The 21145-nt window shown below is 37.5% G+C and overlaps 1 protein-coding gene across 4 annotated transcripts in view; it reads right to left on the bottom strand.

The window, feature by feature from the left end:
* Positions 1 to 4113: 4113 nt before the first annotated feature.
* Positions 4114 to 21145, bottom strand: part of MYO9A (myosin IXA) — a 272449-nt gene continuing 255417 nt past the window's right edge. For all 4 annotated transcript variants that reach the window (XM_016201287.2, XM_016201296.2, XM_016201314.2 and 1 more), the window contains 3 exons: positions 11362 to 11564; positions 9323 to 9465; positions 4114 to 8771 (listed from right to left, as the gene is read on the bottom strand). In XM_016201287.2, the coding sequence (XP_016056773.2) occupies positions 8308 to 8771; positions 9323 to 9465; positions 11362 to 11564 (810 nt within the window). In that variant the 3' untranslated portion in view covers positions 4114 to 8307. The remainder of the gene's footprint in view (positions 8772 to 9322; positions 9466 to 11361; positions 11565 to 21145) is intronic.

Here is a 21145-nt window from a genome sequence, read left to right as displayed (position 1 = left end):
TCCTAGGTCGACACTCAACCGCTGAGCCACACCCGGCCGGGCAATAAAAATATATTTTAAAAAAATAGATTTAAAAAATTGTAATACAGTCATATAGTGAGTGGAAAACAAATAAAAAAGAATGAACCACCAATACATGTGAGAACACGGATAAATTTCATCTGCTTATACAAAGTTCCAAGACAGGCAAGACTAACAGGTAGTGATAGAAGTTGGAATAGTAGTTCCCTTGGGTGGGAGGTAGGCTGATTGGGAAGAGGCCCATGGGAGCCTTCTGGTGTGTTGGAGATGTTCTTTATTTTGATCTGGAGGTGGTTTCACAAATTTACTCATTCATAAAAATTATTAAGCTGTGTACTTAAGATCTGTTCATGTTACTGTTTTGTTAGACTTCAACAAAAAAGTGAAAACCTGCCAGGCCAGGCGTGGGTCAGCAGTTGAGCATCAACCTAGGATCCAGGAGATCACAGTTCAATTCCTGTCAGGGCACATGCCCGGGCTTGATCTCCAGCAGGGGGTGTGGAGGAGGCAGCCAATCAATGACTCTCTCATCACTGATGTTTCTCTCTCTCTACCTCTCCCTTCCTCTCTCTGAAATCAATAAACACATTAAAAAAAAAAAAAAAAAAAAGGCGAAAACCCCCAAACAGGAAACAGATGTGCCAGAGCCCTCCCTGTGATGTCCTGATTGAGGAAAGGGCACAAGGTCCGGAGATCCATTCGGTTTCCACTCCGAGTCAGAGTACAGGTGCTATGAATTCAAATCCCATGAAACATTTCCCACAGCATTCAGCAGCCCAGCTTCTCTCCAGATGGCTTCCCACCATCTCATGACTTCTCTCGATCTCTCTTCCTTACCCTTCCTCACCCCTCCATAAGGGGTGAGGACTATCCATCTCAACACAAGGCAGGTAAAGGTGAAGGGGAATTTCCATCACTTCGTAATTCCTTATGAAGGATGAAGCTCAGACAAACCTCACATCCCTTTCAAAGACAGTCCCAGGAGACCTAGAAAATAATACTAATAAAAAGTTAACATAGCTCTGGATGGTGTGGCTCAGTTGGTTGGGCAGCATCCTGGGCACCGAGAGATGCTGGTTCAATTCCTGGTCAGGGCACATGCCCAGGTCGCGGCCTCGATCCCTGGTAGGGGGCATGCAGGAGGCAGCCGAATGATGTTTCTCTCTCCCTCTTCCTTTCTCTCTCTAAAAATCAACAAAATATTTTTAAAAAAGCTAACATATATCAGGCACTTTATATACCAGGCAGTGAGGTAAGCACTGATTGTGCATTGTTATTTAATCCTCACATTATCTCTGGGGGAGGGACCAATCATCCCCATATATAAATGAAAAAACGAGGCTTAGAGAGGACTCATACCTTGCTATGACTCCACTTAGCTCTGCTCAACTCTGGCACTGCTTCCTCCCCATGCCCCCTCTACCCTTGGAATCTACCAAACAGTCTGTTTCATTTTATGTCTTCAAAGAAGAAATGTTAGAAGTCAAGAAGAAAAAGGTCCTGTGAGGAATCTGTGAAATCCTTGGGGCTCCCCTGCCCTTTAGCCTGTGTACAAATTCTCCTAGCTGACAGAGATATCCTGCCTTGATGAAGAATGGTTCAGAAGACTCTTCTTTGGAAATGACAATAGCTAGGTTGGTGCCCAGAGAGGAAAGAATACAGCAGATCCTGTCTAGCTTAAGCCCTTTCCAGCTAAGCACTCAAACTACTTGAGACTCTCTTCATCTTTCAAAAGCATCAGAGTTGCCTCAGTTACTTGGGTCATTTAATGTCTATGCCATAATACTACCCAATTCCCTAATCAAAAGTTTTATCCATATGGATTAAAGACCTATTTTTAGAAAGTCTGAGCAAAGGAACTTTGGCAAGAAACCTGGTGGAAATATGACCAGATATGCACATTTATCCTACAGTCTCGCTTTTGAGATAAGACTGCAAAGGAAGCCTGCTGAAGTTTGCAAGGCGGTATCTGGGATGTGAGCACATCACTTCTACACTGGGAGATTGCTTGGGATCTCTAGGAAGAAGTCTTGGAGAATTAGAGGTACAAAAGCTAGATTTTCTGAAGTTAACCTGGCATCAATACCACCCCTTTCTACAGTCTTGTGTTTATTGCAGAGATTCCAAGAACTACATTTCCCAGGATCCCTTTCCCCATGGGTTGCTGAGAGGAGGGCACTCACATGTGACTTGGAAGGTGAGCAGAATCTGTACGTGTGGGAAGAGAGAGATTTCACAGGGGTCTTCTTTAGAATTTCAGTGGCTTCCAGCAAATTCTTGAGAGCTTTTGGCTGAGATATGTGTTGGCTTTCTTGACCTTCTGTCGGAGCTTCTCTGACCTTTGTTTCCCCAGTTCTTCCAATGTTGATGTTAAGCTCCAAATTCCTATGCCAAGTCCTTCTCACCTGAAGTTACAGAGTGGCTTCTGTTTCCCTAATACAATGCAGCTCTCAGTAGATTCCAGGATTTATTCAACCTTTTGCTCTAAATTGGCCCCACTGGAATTCGGATGGGAAACAGATACCTCTTTCATTGCATCTAGGGCCTTTGCTAGGAGAGGGGATACTATGAAAGCTTTTTTTTTTTTTTTTTTTTTTTGCCTTCAATGCCAGAAATGTCTTTGGTTAGGAAGTACAAAGAGGTAGTCCCTGTGGGCCTATGTGGGCCTTTCTTTCCAGCTGCAGTTTTCAGATTCATGAGACACTTCTCCTTCTCCATCCTTAAGGGAGTATTTAAAGATAGAAAGGGCAGAGAAAGACTCAAAGATGCCAAGAAATACTCTTCAAATTAAATATAGCCTGGTAGTGGAATCTGGTTATTATGGATGACTAGTCTCCATCTGGTGGACATCACTGGTTTTCCCCACTAGAATGCAAGCTCCACTGGGCAGAGAGTTTTATTTTGTTCACCAACGTAGCCCAAGCAGTACCTATGGGTGCTCAGCATTTGTTGAAAAAATGGATAAATGGCAACACTATGAGTCAGAGATGCCTACAAGATTACATGTGTCTTATCTCCTTTCATGGTTGTGTCCCTGGCTCTAAGACACTGTACTGCTACCTAATATAGGAGAAAGAACAATTTTTAAAAAAAATCAAAGTTCTGCTCTCTTTTTAACTTGTATTCCTTACACCTTCATGCTCTCGTCATCATAACTGGAAAGGTTTGTTGTAAATTCAGTAATCATAGGGACAAGTTTTAAAAATGGCATTTCTAGGTCTTGTTTGGCCAACTAAAGAAATTTAAACAAACAAGTGATATCATTATCACTTCAATGTAAATTAATGCAAAAATGCAAATAAAAACTTTAAAGAAATGAGAAGGATAATCTTAAGAATTTAAAAACTGAATAAATAGGGAAAAATTCACTTTTTTTTTTTCCCATTTCATCTGAGACTTGGTTTGGCATTGGGAACCCCTGATCTCACTCAACACTCTTATCCAATAACTAAGTGCTGGCTACCTTGTTAGGTGCTGGGGATCTGAGTCAGCAAGACAGTGAGTCACGTTTCTGCCTTGAGAAGATTATGTCTAAGTTTCTGATGCCACGAATACTGGGAGATGTTGGAACACAAGACATCTCACCCGGTTTAAGGGGGAAGAAGAAATTTCCTAGTAGAGTTGTGCTTTACACTGAGACTTGAGAATCCAGAGAAGTAAACCTGGGGAAGACAGAAAAACTAACATCCAGGAAGGGCAAATGACTTTCCCAAAATCATGAAATATAGTGGCAGAACAAAAACGACAAACTAGGTTTCAATTTTTGGGCCCTGTATTAACAGATATTGCTACTTCCTCATGGCCTTTTTGGTGAGGATCCTAAATGCAGCCTTACTGCTTTCCTTGCCCAGCTAGCCCTAAACTGAGTAAATGAGCATCTAGCATAGAAAACTAACACCTTGAATCTCACCTTTACTTGAATTCAGTTGAGTTCCAATAACTACTACTTCTGCACTTTGTCAATTGTGAGCTCAGTCCTTTCCTTAAAAAAAAAAAAAAAATCACTTTAACAAAAATCATTGTTGTTCCTTGGGATAAAGTTGGAGAGAGTTGGGGTGGGAGCCAGGATGGTCAGAAAATAAACCACACATATTGTTGTTTCTGGAAGCTTTTGTTCTTTAATGAGCCATTGGAGTGATTTGTTCATCAAGCTGCTTTTGTGTAGCCATACAGTGCATATTTTGAGTGACACAAACTAGACTTTATACAGATGATATCTTGCTCCCCCGCCCCTCCAAAAAAACCAAGAGGAAATTACAAAGCGCCTGTTGATTGTATCAGGAATGTAATCAGTTCCATGGGTGAGATAAATCATTCTTCTTATAGAATTATTCTGTTTAACAGTAAAATATATTTCACAGGATATGTCCTTTTACAATACATAGTCTTTTAAAAATTTACACTCAACATACTTATAAATTATTTAAATCCATTAAAATAATATAATACTAATCTGTAGTACACACCTTTCTCCTAGTTAAATACAATTACATAGTTCAAAAGGTGCAACTTTTATATGACCTAAGAGGGCTGATAAATAGATAAGGTGATAGGCCCCTTGGTGGGGCTTTTTTTTGAAGAGTTTCAACCAACAGACCGAAAAACCTAACAGATCCATGTCCATGCTCACCATTTTGCTGTTACCGTTTTGTTTAACACCAAATCAAATGTGGGAATGGTTCCAGAGAAAAGTCGTTAAAAGTATTTTAGGAGCGCAGAAAGACAAAGGACTCCCACAAATACCGAGGAATTTTACCACCAAGGTTGAGTGGTGTTGGGGGACAGTGCTGGGGAGTTATCACAAAATTATGGGTGACCTAACACACTTGTCAACACAGAATGGTGCATGCCCCATGCCCAGCTCCCCATCAAGGGAAAAAAAGGAGAGGGGAGAGGATAAGGAAAGCTGTCTGGACTGTTTCTCTTTGAAATTAAAACTCTTAGCTTTGAACACATCCTGAGAATACTTTTTTCTATCTAGCTTACCAAAGTGCTTGTGAAATGTACACATTCATTAGTTATAGTTTAAAAAACCCCAAGGCCCACAGGCACTGCAGTGGGCCTGTGGCATCCTGCTGGACCTCTTTTCAGCAAGTTTCTGGGATCCTTTGTCTCTAACAGTGAAAACAACCCTCTCATGATAGAACAGAGAAGTCTCTTCTAACCTCCAAGCAGAGGTTAGTGGAGAGCTGTAGCTAGTTTCTGAAGAATGAAGAGGCAGGGGCTCTGGTATCCCATTCCCTGACCTCAGGGCCCTCTGCCTCTGCAAGGCTCCTATAGGGAAGGCAGTATCTCCTTTTGCGTTTTCAGAAGCCCAGAGTGACAAAATAATTAAAATAGCAGAAAGTACAAAGTGCATTACAAACTGAGCATATCACCTCCCTGAACCCTGTGTTTGCTGTTAAAGTCATTTGCTTCACTTTGTGGCACACAGTGTGATCCAAATTAGACTTTTCTGCTGCTATCACATTTTTCATGATAAGGGATATGTTGGCTTTACTGGGGAGAACTGAAATCCAGGCTTTGTCTGGGGCTGGGAATGTGTGATAGGAACAGAACACTCTTCCTTTTGGAGTACCGGCTCCAAGAGTGGGGTTGCTCCACTGCTGCCATGCAAGCATTTTCTTTGAGGCATTTGAGATCAAAGTAAACAAGCAAAGGAGAAGCATAGGAAATACAGATGTGACACATGTTAAGGTTAAATATCTTAATCATAAGTGATTGCAATGCACACAGCATCACTTTGTGGTGACATAACTTGAACCAGGGAGAACACCAGTTAAGATCAAATGGAAGGAGATACAGCATTTGGTCTGACAGTTTTTTAGAGTTATGGCATCATCTCTTTATCAGGGCAACAGTACCTATTATCCCATGAGAACAGCTTTCCTTCCTCCAAAAGGAGGGTCCCATACTTGCTCTGCATTCCTGAAATTGCATGGCTCTCTCCTCCCCACCACCCTCCATTCTGGCAGCTTGTTAAATGACTAGAAATCCACAAATCTAGCAACTGAAAAACAAATATTTTTTATTTAATTTTATCCAAATTCAGGTTTCAGGTCCCTGAGAAAAATTATAAAGTCTCAACATCCATTGCCAAGTTCCTATAAATGTCCTATATGAGTAGTTTTTCAACTGCCAAAAACTTATTTTGCAAAAAACAACAACAAAAATCCACAAAAATTCAGGAGGAGAACATATGCCAAGATGTGTTCTCCAGGCCATTCCTCTGGGCCAAAGGAAACTATCCAAAAAGGGTAATCTCTTTTTTCGTATGGTATTGACCAATGCCTGGCAAGTGGAAGGTAGTGGTCATGCCCAGCAGAACACTACTCTCCCAAGAACACTGAAACAGACATGCAGTCTGGCAGTGGCCCTAGGGCAGCAGCAATCCCACTTTGACACAAACATGCTGATTAGGTTTTCCTCTAGGGGACTTTCCAAATTCAGATTTTTAAAGGGTTTACATTTATTACTCCTCAGGACAGCATGAACAAGATGTTTGCAGGGTATAAAATGGAACATTTACCCACTAACCATCATCATTCTGGAGATCTATAAAGATTCCTTTCCCTAGCTCATTCTGGAACTCAAACCAGGGACAGGGAAGACTCCTGCTGCCTTTAGCTGCCACTCAGAATGATGTTACAAGTCTTACCTATGGAGTTTGACAACAACCACTTAAGCAGTGGATGAGGTTCAGTGTTGTTTAACAGGAGAGACTCTGCCTTAACGTGTCTTAATATTTCCGTAACTTCAAATCAAAGGAGCATTAAAAGGAAGCATAACCAAAATTCAGGTTACAGTGCATGTGGTAGTTAGACAAGATGCATTTAGTAACTTTAAAAATAAACATTTTCACATACTTACATCAAGAAAGGGTATCATGTTTCATTTTCCATATATTACCATAAATAGCAGAAATAGATTTCTAATCCCACGGATACTAAGCAGCTTAAAATGCTATTATAACTCAGGTGTATAGAGACAGCTAGTGGTGAAGATGGTCTGACTTGTGACTTGTCCCTCAACCCAGGGATGTGTGGCTCTCACTTCCCTGTCCAATGACCCCTAATCTGTAGGAAGAAATTCCATGGGAGGAGCGAAGAATAAGGTTAAAAAGAAATATGCATACTATACATACATATTTACAGTAAACTTCAGTAACCAGAATATTAACAAAAGTAGCTTCAAGTAGTCCTTGATTTAAAAAAAAAATCTATTTAATACTGATGGTCTGAGGAAAAGATAAAAGATGGGTCATCTGAAAAAATTTTTTTCTTATTTTTTGGCAGCTTTCTATAATACTCATGTAGTATTATTGTGTGTGAATGTTTTGAGAGAAGTGATTAAATGGTCATTTGTCTTGAGTTTGAGATTGAAATCTACCAGCAAATGAATATGTGATCTTCAGTTTAATCTATACAAAGAGAAAAGCCTCGATGGATTAGGGTGAAACCTTCATGTTTAAGGATCACCATATCTCTGAGTCATTTAAAAAAAAACAGAGGAAGCTGGTCCTAGGACCAGGAAATATGAGAACAGTATGGCTACTGAAACTTCAGCCCATGCAATATATTTAGCAGGAACTAACTAGGAGTTAAACCAGCATTGATTATTATTACATCAAACATCATAAAAAAACAAAACTTGTACTCTCTTCTTCATTGTGTAACCAGAGGTCTGAGACATGCTCTGATGGCTTAATGGATATAATTACTTTTTTACTTTCCCCAGAATATAACATGAAGTGTTTTTCAAAAATCTTAAAATAGAGGGCTTAGCCTTTTTTTTTTATAAACGCTTGGAAAAAAAGTATATTCTACCCCAGCTCCTAACTATTCCAAAATAAACCCAAAGGCTTTTGCTTACATGGCTAAGAAAGATTTATATGTTTTCTTCAAATGTCAGAAATTAACACATCCCTCAGGCCCACAATGTGCTCACCAGTTCCACACCCACCTCTGGAAAGGGAAAAGAGGACGCAAGAGAGGCAATACAAAGACCTCCAAGACTGACCTAAATCCCCAGGCCCTAACTAGGTGGATTTGTTAGTGAAATCTCTTCATATACAGCAGCCAAAGCATAACTGGCACCATCCCTAGCAGGCTTCAAAGAGGCCTTTCCACTTCAGCAGGTGGCCCAGGAATTCAGCACACGGGTCTCTGTCATATGCTTGGGGCAAGAGGCAGGACCTCACTTAGAATGGACTATTGTGGATGAGGTAATGAGAAGAGGCCCAAAGATGAGATGTGTTTACCACTGAAGGGACACACATCTGCCAGTTCAGACCATAAACTCATTATTTCCAAAGAGAGCTAGCTGTTGGGTGGAGCTGCAGTCTGGGTCCACAGTTTTCCTGTGGCCAGACACCAGTGCCCCCTCTGAAGTCTCTTTGGTTTTCTGAGGTGAGTTTTTCACATTCTTTAATTTTTGTTTGCCCTTTTCAGGGTTGAAGGTTCCTCTGCTGATGAACTGAGGCCTTTCTTCCAGGGATTTGGTCTGGCCCAATGGCCCCTCCATTCCCAGGGCCTCCCCAGCTGAGGCAGCTCGGTAGAATGGAGATTTGGAATAAATCTGAAATCGTTTTCTGGTCCCATGAGAAGATACAGTGTTAGATGAACATAAAGAAGAGCCCGAAGAATCCACTGAATCCAAAGAGTCGTGCTGCTTTTTTAGCTGCTTTCTCAACTTGCTAGAAGGTTCAGACTTGCCAGCTACCTTCAGGGAGCTAAGGGCTAAGCTTCTCTCTAATGCAAAAAAGAGACCAAAGCCATAAATTCCCCCTCTAGAGCAAATAGTTATGTAATGAATAGGTGTCACTATTCACACATGAAATGAGGTAGGCTAGATCTGGAGGGTCCAGGCTGACCTACTTTGTGCACACACATAACTCAGAAAGAGCTCACCATCCATTTCTACATACATCATTTCAGAATCAGCCTCAAGGAAATCTGGAATTTGACTATGCCATTAGGAGAGGCCTATTATCTGTCACTATCATATTAAACTATCCACCCTTACTTAGAAAGTGGATCTTGGGTAAGACAACATTGTTGTGATTATTGACTTTTCTCCTTGGCAAAATAAATGCCAGAGGAAATTTTAAATTACCAAAAGCTGCATTACACTGAAGGCTTCACCTAGTGAACAATTTATACAAAAGCTTCACAAAGATCATTATTTTTCAACTCCTTAGGACTTTGTCACCTTTTCATATAAGGTCAAGGCATTCTAGAAAGGGATTTTTGTCTTACCTTGGGAATCCTTAATCCTCCTCTGCACTAACATGTTCATTTACCTGATTTCTCAGAGATGGCACTTTCAGACTCAATATTTAAGTTTTCTGAGCTATCGGCAGTCCCAATGGAGGCCTCAGATTCAAGGGTTTCATCATCAGAGGCACGGGGTTCCAGTACAAGCATCTCAAATGTTAGCTCCTCCCTGCAAGATACAATCAAGAAATCCATTAGTATTTGATAAGAAGTGGAAAGAAGACAACAGGAGAAAAGACGAGGCATAAAAATCAGGAATTTAAATAGCAAAACCAGTCAGATCTCTTACTGTTCCCTTTCTGGGGGCCATAAGGATCTGTAAGCCATAGTAATGGTAAAGGCTAAAAGTGTATGTACTAGACAAAATTACAGCACAGGCTGGGCCTATAACAGGGTCAAGGGTGATGTAGGGAAAGATGCCGCAGTTGTAAGATCTAATCATCAGATCAGGGTTCTAAACTCATTCCTAATGCCTCAGGAAGGAACTTTCCTCTCTCTGGACCTCAGTTTCCTCATCTACAAAACAAAGAGATTAAACTAGATAATCTCTAAGATTCTTTCCAGCTCTTTATTTTCCATGAAACTTTTCTAACTATATTCTCTACCTTGACCAGAGAGAGACCTCTGGATGAAGTAAAACACTGATCTTTTCTGTCCTTGAAGCTTAAGTCGCCTCCACTTACCATATTTTCTACTCCTCTTCATCAATCACCCATCTACCTCAGTCATGCCCCTCGTTCCCTGAAGTCTTTGGTACTTGGCTCCTAATCTTGTTTTTCTCACTATTGCCTGACATCACCCTAATCTACTTCAATCAATATCCTTGTAACAGCTCACTTCAATACTCTACCAGCAAAGTTCCTTTATGTCTGCAGCTTCTAACAATCTTTCCTCCACTTTATATAGGCAACTTGCCCACAACCTCCTTGTCCTTCCAATTCTTACTCCCTTTTCTGTCTCCTCTTTCAAAGCCCTTTAAGCTTCAATTCCGCTACCTAGTTTACACAACCATTTCAAAGATACTCTCACAAGAAGCTCATTGCTGCAATTACCACTGTCATAAGCCATGTGTATTCACACCTCTGAGACTGTGCTCACATTTTTCCTTTCTCTAGAAAGATTTTCCCCTTCCTACAAATTCCTATTCATCCTTCAATACCTCCAATACAGTTTTCATCAGAGCTGAGTTACGTCCTCTTTTTAGATCACTCTTGTATCAAATAGCCTGGTCAATGTACCCCACTTTTGCCTTATCATGTTCTGCAAAGCTAAGCTCCAGCTGGCTTTTTTAGCTTGCCTAAATTCCAGAATCAATCCTGATAAGCAAAAAGTATTTTAACAGACTCATATCCCACATGAATCAAGCTCTCAGACCTGGGATTCTGGAACTCACGAACAAAAATCCCCTTAAAACTTAAGAGTCGACATTATCGGTCAGGATCAGTGCACAGTATCTTCAGGGAGAACCATGGGATGTTCATATTACCCCCAAGATGTATTGTTACCGACCCTTGCTCCAGTGATGGTAAAGGTTACAAAGCTTCTTTGTCCCTCCCCTAAATTACAACCAATTTCCCTACCCAGTATCCCAGCACCCATTAGAGTTGCTGCCCTACTCTGAACATCTTGTTGCTGGCTCCATGGCTACATTGATCTTCAGATAATATCCTTCCTTCATGGAATTCTGAATAATGCCCACTCTTGGAAGGGACTTTGTCTTAGCCTGGGAATCCTCATTCTTCCTTTTTAAGACAGATCTGTTCACAGAAGCTGGTCTCTGACCTATTAGGATCTTGACTAAGATTCCTTGACACACCCTGCCCTAGTCAGCCCATCTAGAATCATCATTGTAGCAGCTTCAGGTCTCCATGCTCATGGAGCTTCCTTCCCTGAGATACCAACTTTTGAGTACAGGCAACATGTCTTTGTAATCTCCACATCCCCTGTATCACCTGACACAGTGCTTGACACATAGGAGATATTTAATAAATAAGGAAAAATAAAGGACAGAAGGAAGGAAATGAAAACAAATAACAGGTTGCTTCCTTTCCTCCTGGAAACTCACTTCTCTTTCTGTAGGTTCTCAATCTGCTCAGTCAGTACTCTCTCCTCCTGCTGCATAGCTGCTTGCTGCTGTTCTGTGATGTCCGTCTCCATGGCTGCCTCACTAGTCAAGGCCTCTTCTGGGACATCAGACATGGAGGGCAATTGAACTACAACAGGAGACGATGGACTTGGAAAGTTTCCTCGACGAAGACACCCCTTTCCCTACAAAAAAAAATACATGTTATAAAGTAAATTGAGTGACTACATCAGTTTTATGTGGCCCATTTAGGATAACAAGTGTACTTCTGTCATATCAGGTGAATGGTAGAAATAAAGGGAAACATTCCCTAGGTCTAAGATGTTTAGTGAGATACCATCCATCGAATACATTTAGGTTAAATATTTCTTGCAAGAGCATTGGGAAATGGATACTTCAGCAGGAGGGAGTATAAGGACATATTGTGTATACTGGGATGTGATTCTTCTTTTAATCTAAGCTGCATCCACTCCAAACTAAATATCCACACATGGCTATTTAAATTTAAATCCATTAAAATTAAATAAATAAAAATTGAGTTCTGCATTTACACTAACATTTCAAGTTCTCAATAGTCACAGGTGGCTAATAGCTGTCACACTGAACTATGCAGGTATAGAATATTCCCATCATCACACAAAGTTCTGATGAACAACACTGCTCTTCACCTTTTACCTTGGAATCCACAATCTGTCTAGGAAGACTACAGAAACGTCCCAAAACTCAGTTTCATTTTTTTAAAAAGTCATTTATACATCACAGGGTGTTGGTGAGAGAGATTCTCTAAGAATGACTCAAGAAACTTCTTGAGATCAGAGGAGGAAAAATCTTACTGCTTTTAAATTGATTACTTTATATATAACTTTAGCTTCTGATAAGGGCAAGTATTTCAGGTTAAACAACCTGCTGAGAAGTGGACCAAACACAGAAACATCAACATATTCTTAAAGGCACTAGAAAGCTAACAAGGTAGCTCAACATTTAGGGCTAATCTAAATTTAAGAAAAGGTGAGCAGAGTTCCTGACAGACAATATCAGGAGTCAGCAAACTATAGCTCATGGGCGAAATCTGGCCTTGTGCCTAATTTTGCAAGAAAAGTTTTATTGGAATACATTTATGCTCATTAATTCAAGCATTATATATGGTTCTTCTGAAGGACAATGGCAGCATTAATTGTTGCAACCAAAACTGTATAGTCTACAAAGCCTAAAATATTTACTCTCTTGTCCTTTTCAGAAAGAGGTTGCCAACCCTGGGGTAGAGAATAAAAGTGAGAGTCCAGACCCACACAAGGGTTTGGGCTCCATGCCTGACATCAGCATGCTAGGATTCCCAAGATTTGTATCCTATACCTAAGGGTAAACTGAAATTATAATAGTCCTGGCAGACACTGTGGCCTAGCTTCAAGTCATTTGAATGGTTCAGAAAATTGTAATCCCTAAAATTAGATTAAAGTAATCCAGATTTTTAGTGCCCTAGCACCTGGCAGAAAAAGCAAAAATACCCTTTGGAAGAAAGAAACATCATCTCAGGCCTCAAAATATTTTTACAAATAATTTTTCAAATACTGTGTCTGACACACAATCAAAGATAACGAAGAACAAAAGGAGACAAAACAATGTAAATGAAAATCAGTAAAAAAACAACAGAAACCCTTAATGATTCCAGACATTGTGGCTGTAAGACAGACTTAAAATAACCATGCTGAAGGAGACAGAAAGACACTGTTGAATTAGTGGAACAGAAGTTAGGTCAGAAGAAAATATAAAGAATCAAGCAGGAAAAACAAAACAAAACAAAAAATTTTTGGTAAAAATTCAGAAAAGAAGGTAAAAGACAGGACACAATAAAAAGATCTACCATATGTAACAAGAAAAATACCAGGAGAGGAGAGTGATCCTATAGAAAAAATATTAAACGAATAATGGCAGAGAATTTTTCAAAACCAATTAAACATGTCAACCTACTGACTAAAGAAAGTTTTCAACCTATAAGAAAAATAAATTCATACTCATACACAATTGCTAAAAATCAAAGGCAAAAGAAAATCTTAAAATCAGTAAGGTAAAAAAATGTACCTAGAACAAAGAAGCAACTTTTTCAATAGACACAATGGAAGGCAGAAAACAATAGATGGTATTTTCAAAGTGATGAAAGAAAAAAGTAACTGCCAACCTAGAATTCTATACATAGCAAAACAACCTTCAAGAATAAAACTGCAATTAAGACATTTTCAGACAGTCTAAGACAATCTGTCACCAGCAGACCTGCACTAAAGGAAATACTAGAGGGCAGATAGAAAATGACTCAAGAAGAAAAGTTAGTAAGGGAGAAATTAAGAACAATAAAAACAGTAAATATGTGAGTGAATCTAAGTGAATAGTGACTGCATAAAAGAGAAGAATAATATGTTGGATTAAAAATATACAGGTAATTTAAAACAAAACAAAAACAGCACTATATTATATAATAGCTAAAGCATATTGAAGTCCTTACATTATCTTGGAAAAGGATAAAAGTACCAACTAACAGACTTTGATAGGTAATGGATTTTTATTGTAACCTTTAGGTTAACTACTAAAAGAAGAGTAAAAAGAGTATAAAAACTTTTAAACTAACAAAAGAAAAAAATGGAACAATAAAAAATAGTCAAAAGAAAAAGGAAAAAAGAACAAAAAGGCAAGAAAAAAACAGGAACATGTATCAGGTACAATAAAAGCACATAATAAAATACTAGATTTAAGTCCAAATACATCAGTGATTACATTAAATGTAAATAAATTAAATGCTCTAGTTAAAAAGCTGATGATTGTCAGCCTTTATTTTTTTAAAAAGCCCACCTATATGAAGTCTACAAGGGACACATATAAAACATAAGAATTCAGAAAGACAGAGAATAAAAGGATGGAAATAAAAGACATACCATGTCTAATAAAAAAAACAACTGCGCTGGTGTAGCTATTTTAATTCTAGACAAAGCAAACTTTAAGGTAAGAAGTGTTACCTGTGATGAAGAGGGATATTTCACAATGACAAAAGTTCAAATTATGAAGAACATTATTTCCAAATTTGTAAATAACCAAAAAATGGCTTCAGAAATTTAAAGTACTTTTCAGTCTGGCTGTAATCATCACGGGTCTTAAAACATGTAGCCGGTATATAAAACCTCTTAAGACCTAAATTCCTTCCCATTCAAAAATCTTAAACCATCTATTTTGTGTGTAGAGGTTGTTCAACTAAAGGAATAAATGTCTGTTAAACTTTAAAAAAAAAATAAATTTAAAGTAAAATATTGACTAAAATACTCAAAGAAACAAAGTTATAATCAGCACAGAGAAAACAAGTGTGTACAAATAAATCAGTAAAGCTATGGAACTGAACAACTTAAACATAAGTGATAATAACAGACATACAGAATTTGGTATCTAACAACTACAGAACACTCATTATTTTAAAACACATACAGCAAAGACAATACATTTCTTACGGTTGAAATAACTTATCTGACCTTTAAAGTAATTTTTAAAAAGTTTACTGACAATGCGGTTATAAGGAGAAAACTAAAAACACCTATATATTCAGAAATTAAGAAATAGACTTCTAACACATCCATGGTCAAAGAAGAAATCACAATGGAAATTAAAAAATATTTTGAATTAATCAACAACATCAAAGTCTGTGGGATACAATTTAACTCTGCCTACCTTAAAATTATAGCTTTATAAATACACAATAGAAAAGGTTAAATTTTAAAGTAAGCCTTTTTTTTCAGGAAACTAAATAAAGAACAACAAAATAAATCCAAGGAGAGGAAAAGAAAAAAAAGGTAAGAGTACAATAAACATTAGAAAAGACAGGACCAAATCCAAAATGTAGTTCTTTGAAAAGACTAATAAAAAAGTTAAAACCCTGGCAAGATGAAGATAAAAAGAGAGAATTCACAAATAACCAAAGGCAGAAATGAAAAAGGAACATCACTACAAAACTTGTAGACATAAAAAGGATAAAAGGCTACTATGAACAACTTTATTTCAATAAATCTGAAATTTCATACGAAGTGGAGAAAGTCTACAAAAATCCAAGTAATTAATACTGTCAAAAAAGAAATACAAAAAAGTGAATAATCTTATAAATTAAATCCATAAATGCAAACTTTCCAGAAAGAAAACTCTATGCCTATATGGTTTCACTAGCAAACAAGAATAACATAGAAATCACATAAATTCTTTACAGAATTAAAAAAAAGGACTATACCCCAACTCATTCTTAGAGGCCTGCATAACCTTGAAATCAAGACATAACAAGGATATGGCCCTGGTTGGTGTGGCTCAGCTTGTTGGGCTCTGTCCCATGGGCCAAGAGGTCTCCAGTTTGATTCCTGGTCAGGGCACATGCCTGGGTTGTGGGCTCGATCCCCAGTAGGGGGTGTGCCAGAGGGAGCCGATGGATGTTTTTCTTTCATCATCGATGTTTCGCTCCCTCCCTCTCCCTTCCTCTCTCTTTAAAATCAATTTTAAAAAAAGACATAACAAGGATATGAAAAGTAAGAACTATTATAGGAAAATTTTACTCATAAACACACAGGTATAAAAATCCTAAACAACTTACTATAAACTAAATCAAGCAATATGTAAGAAGGATATCACCTCATGACTAAGTTGGATTTATTGCAGTAGTATAATGATGGTTTAACAATAGAAAATCACCTGGTGTAATATGTCATATCAATAAAGTAAAAGCCTCATGAATACCTTAATGTATGCAGTAAAGGCATTTCATAACATTCAACAATACATTGTAGTAATAACTCTCAGAAAACCAGGAATAGAAGGGAACATACTTAGTCTCATAAAGCATCTACAAAAATTCTATAGCAAACATCATCTTTAGTAGAAAGGGTTGAAAGTTTTCCCTTTGAGATTAGGCAATGTGAAAAATGATCCCTATTACCACTTCCTTTCAACACTGTACTGGAGGTTCTAGCTAACGTAAGGGGCAAAAAAGGCATAAGGATTATAAGAACAAGTGAAACTACTGTTATTCATGAACAGTATGACTAAAGGTATGAAATCCAAAGGAATCACAGAAAAATTATTAGAATAAGAGCTGAGCAAGGTGAAAAACACCAAAATCAAATGTATTTTTCTTTAATGAGCAACAAACAGAATATAACAATTTTGAAATAATATTTGTAACTGCATTAAAATATTAAAATCCTGGTAATAATTCAAACTAAAGATGTGTGAGACTGATACACATAAAACACTTTTGAGAGGAATCAATGATCTACATGAATGGAGAGCTGTGTCAGGTTCATGGATGGGAACAATCAATATTGTAAAAATGACAATGCTCCCTAAAGTGATCTATAAACTCAATGTAATCTCAATAAAAATCCCAAGAGAATTTTTGTGACTTCTATAATTTTGTGATTCTATAACTTATATGGCATTATAAAGAGCCAAGAATAGTCAAAACACTATTGAAGAAGAGGGTACAATGACTTGTTACAGCACGTATTTTTGGAAAGCTATAGTAACTAAAATAGTGGTGTTGGTACAAAGATAGTCAAAATAGCCTAGAAACAGATCCATGCATATACAGACTCTTGATTTACAACAAAAGTAGACTTCAGGACAGTATGGAAAGAATCCTTTCTTTAAAATGGTGCTGGAAAAACTGGATAAAGCCTACTCCCTACATTATACCACAAACAAAAATTGTCTCCAGGTGGTCTGCATACCTAAATAAGAAAGGCAAAAAAATAAAGTTTTTTAGAGACATTATCTTCATAATATCAAGTAGTAAAAAAAATGTCTTAAACATGACACAAAATGTACTAGCCTAAAAGAAAAGGCTGATAAAATTTAGACTATATTAAAATTAAGAACTCCTGGTTAAAAAACAACCACCATCACCAAAAACAAACAAACTAAACTAAACTCCTGGTTCATCAAACTGCCCTTTAATGGAAGAAGAAATCTGCAACAGAAGTAACCAATAAAGGGGCTTGCATCCAGAATTCATAAAGAACTCCTACAGATCAGAGACAGGCAACCCAATTAGAAAACTGGGCAAGAGCTTTGAACAGGCCCTTCTAAAAAGGTTATCTCAATGGCCAATACACTTAATAAAAGGTAATTTAAGCACATTAGAGTCAAAGGACAGAAGTGCAAATTAAAACCACAATCACACACTGTTAGAGTAGCTAAAATTAAGAAATCTGGCAATACATATGTTGACAAGGAGGTGGAGCAAGTGGTAACTTTCGTACACTAGTGTAGCACAACTTTATGTGAAGTTGACTACACATATATATTCCATGACCCAGTAATTCCACTCCTATATATCCCCAACAAAAATACATGCATGTGTCTATAAAAAAATACATGTATCGGAATGTTCATAGTAGCATTATTCATAACTCCCCAAAACACAAGTCAATGTCCACCAACATGCAAATGGTTAAATTGTGGTATACGTATACACTGGAATACTATACAGTACCAAAGTGAACTACAACTAAACACACATGGATCAGTCATACACAGTAAGATTGAAATAAGTCAGATACGGAAGAATATGATTCCATTTATACAGAGCTCAAAACAGACACAACAAAACTATAGTGCTCAGAAATACATACTTAAGTGGGAAAACAACAAATAAAATAGAGTAACATAAAACTCAAGTTATTGCTCACCTCTGGGGGAGAAAAAGAATTGTGATTGGAAAGAAAAAGAGGGGTGCTTCTGGGAGTGCTGGCAATGTTCTACTTCCTGACTGTAAGTGGTATGTGGATGTTCATTTTATAATTCATTAACATATTTATGTATATTTCTGTGCTTTTATGTATTGTATTTCACAATAAAAATGGTATTTTAAAGCTTTCCAAATTTATGCAGATGCAAATTTGTATTTATGCAAATATACCACGATCTTTCGAATAGCATAAGACAATAAATTGACAGATTTCTCAGTTGATATTGGGGAGAAAGAAGGAAGACACGCTGTTTTAGAAACAGAACTGCTGCCCGGCCGGGCATGGCTCAGAGGTTGAGAGTCGACCTAGGATCCAGGCGATCAGGGTTCGATTCCCGGTCAGGGCACATGCCTGGGTTGTGGGCTCGATCAATGACTCTCTCATCATTGATGTTTCTGTCTCTCTCTCTCCCTCTCCCTTCCTCTCTCTGAAATCAATAAAGATATAAAAAAAATTAAAAAAAAAAAGAAAACAGAAACAGAACTACTGATCTAGCTAGTACAGGTGGTGAGGTGAAAGTAGAGGGCAAGTTCTAAGGGCCTTCAGGCTAACTCTTCCAAACTCATGGGATGAAAATCAAGAGGATTACAAGATTACTATTCCATTTTTAGTTCTGAGAGCAAGAAGTAAAGAAAATATTAAGAAAAAGACTCTCAAAACACAAGATCAGTCTGCAAATTTAATAAAAAATGACTAAGAAGGAGGAGGCACCATGGAATGAACAAGAAATACCAAGAAATCTTGTATTTTAGCCATTGAAGTTTATTCAATTTTCTCAAGTAGTACTAGTCACCCAGCTCTCTATAGCCCTATAGCTTTTGAACAGATGAGATTTAATAAACTGAATGACAATGATTTACATTTTTGTTTACTAGATTGTTAATTTATCTAAGGCAAAGATCATGCCATTTCTATACCTCCAGCACCTAGCACAATGCCTAAAACATGGCCTTCTTTGTTGAAAAACATGAATGAGAATAAGTGAATTGAATAAATAAGTGGGGTTAAGGAACAGGTCTCATCTATAAAACAGAATGAAAAGGAAAAAAAGATGTGTCTAAGGTACAGTCTACGAAAAATATATATATTAAAAGTAGTCTCATTTTTACTTAGTAAAACTGTAAAAGTTTAAAAATATTAAATGGATTTATGATACTAAATTGAATTCAGGTTTTAGCTCTACAAAAATTTTCCTAAAATAATTTAAAAATATAAAACTATGAATACTATAATACTGTTATAACTTCACTAAACATACATAAGGAAAATATTAATATTCAAAAATATTAATAGACACTGGTGATTTTCTTCTTGCCTTTTACACTTTACCCTACTGTTCAAAATTTTCTAACAATGGGCATGAAACAAATATGTGAATGTATCTTTTATGTAGAAATATAAGATCTTAGATTTATCAAATGGTTAATTTTCAAAGACATTACATAAGAGAGAAATAAGTTCAGTAATTGATAAATGTAAAATAGTTTATTTTTCAATTTCAAGTTCTGTGAGAAATTAGAAAAGTTAACCTAAAGCACTAAGTATGCTATTATATAAAAAGAGCTAGTACAGCGGTGGAGTAGGTGGATTTTTCTTGCACCTCCTCCCAGAAACAAACTGGAAATAAAACTAAATTTGGGAGTATTCACCCTGAATTACCAACTGAAGACTAGCTGAAGAGGAGACTTTTAAACAGGCATAAACCACCTCCAGACAGGTAGGAAGGGCACAGTCTCGAAGGGGCTGGCCCAGCTCCCACCAAGGGTAAGGATGGATATCTCTGCTGCGGAGGTGGGGTAAACTCCTTCCAGCAGCAAAAATCATAGGGAGTCAACATAATTCATTCTTGTCTAGTATTCTGTACTTTTTATTCTCTAAACATATAACCCCTCTGGATCACTCTACGATCTTTGAACTTTTTACCTTTTCTCATATATAATCCTATCATCTCAAGACCACAGTAATCCTTATATTATTGTCTCTTCCTACCTTCTGCCTTTTTATTCTCCCAAACCTAATTAGCAGGCCTCCTGAAAAAAGTCAAGGTCCTTTGCCATACTGCAATATATTACTGTAGTTCTTCCTCTCTTATCTGTAAGAATTCTCTATATAATTGCTCTTCCTGTTGGTCTCCATCTGAGAGAAGATGACAAGGCTTTGAAAGGGGTTCTTCTTTTTCAAAAAAGAACCCAAATATTGTTCTCCTTTTGCCTATTCCCCCCAAAAGATCCTGTGCCCAATCCTCCTCAGCACTGGCCCTTGTATGACCGCTGCATGCACATCTTCAAGTAATGCCTTTTACACACCATAATGATCTGGGGAAGGGTGCTAGGGAGAAACAGAGTAGGAGTCTTCTGGCTACAGTGTTATCAAAGATAATACTACCAGTTCTCATCACAAGAAAAAAAACTGTAACTATGTTAAGTAATGTATGTTAACTAAACTTATTGTGGTAATCACTTCCCAAAATATACATATATCAAATTATTATGTTGTACAACTAAAATTAATACAATCTTATATGTCAGTTACATCTTTTTAAAAAAGATAACATTGCAAAAAATACCAGCTGGTCAGTACCAGAAACAGTAAAAATGCTTCTACATTCTGAGAAAATCTTCATTCTCTGAATCTGATTCTCATTATGTCAAGTTACCTGAACATGACCATTAGACTTAAACACCATGGACTAATATAATAAGAACATAGCAGGACCCTTTGCTAGAGCCAAGGAAGTCTAAGTCCACACTTAGAATACCTCTTTCCTTTCCTTTGGAGCTCCTTAGAGCTGCTACTTTTCAATTGATTGTTGGCTTTCAAATGATTAAAATTTAACTTTTGGAGGGGCATTTCTTGCTTCTTTTGGTGTAAATTACAAAGCTTAACCCCACAGACCTACTTATCCACATTAATAGAAATATGCAGGTATGCCAATTTTTAACAAGACATGTAGGTAAGTCTTTAATAAAGATATAAAATTAACAAATACTGCCAACCACTAC

This window comes from Miniopterus natalensis, chromosome 1 (genome assembly GCF_054644295.1).
Source record: "Miniopterus natalensis isolate mMinNat1 chromosome 1, mMinNat1.hap1, whole genome shotgun sequence".
Lineage (NCBI taxonomy): Eukaryota > Metazoa > Chordata > Mammalia > Chiroptera > Miniopteridae > Miniopterus > Miniopterus natalensis.
This window is presented reverse-complemented; position numbering and strand designations above follow the sequence as displayed.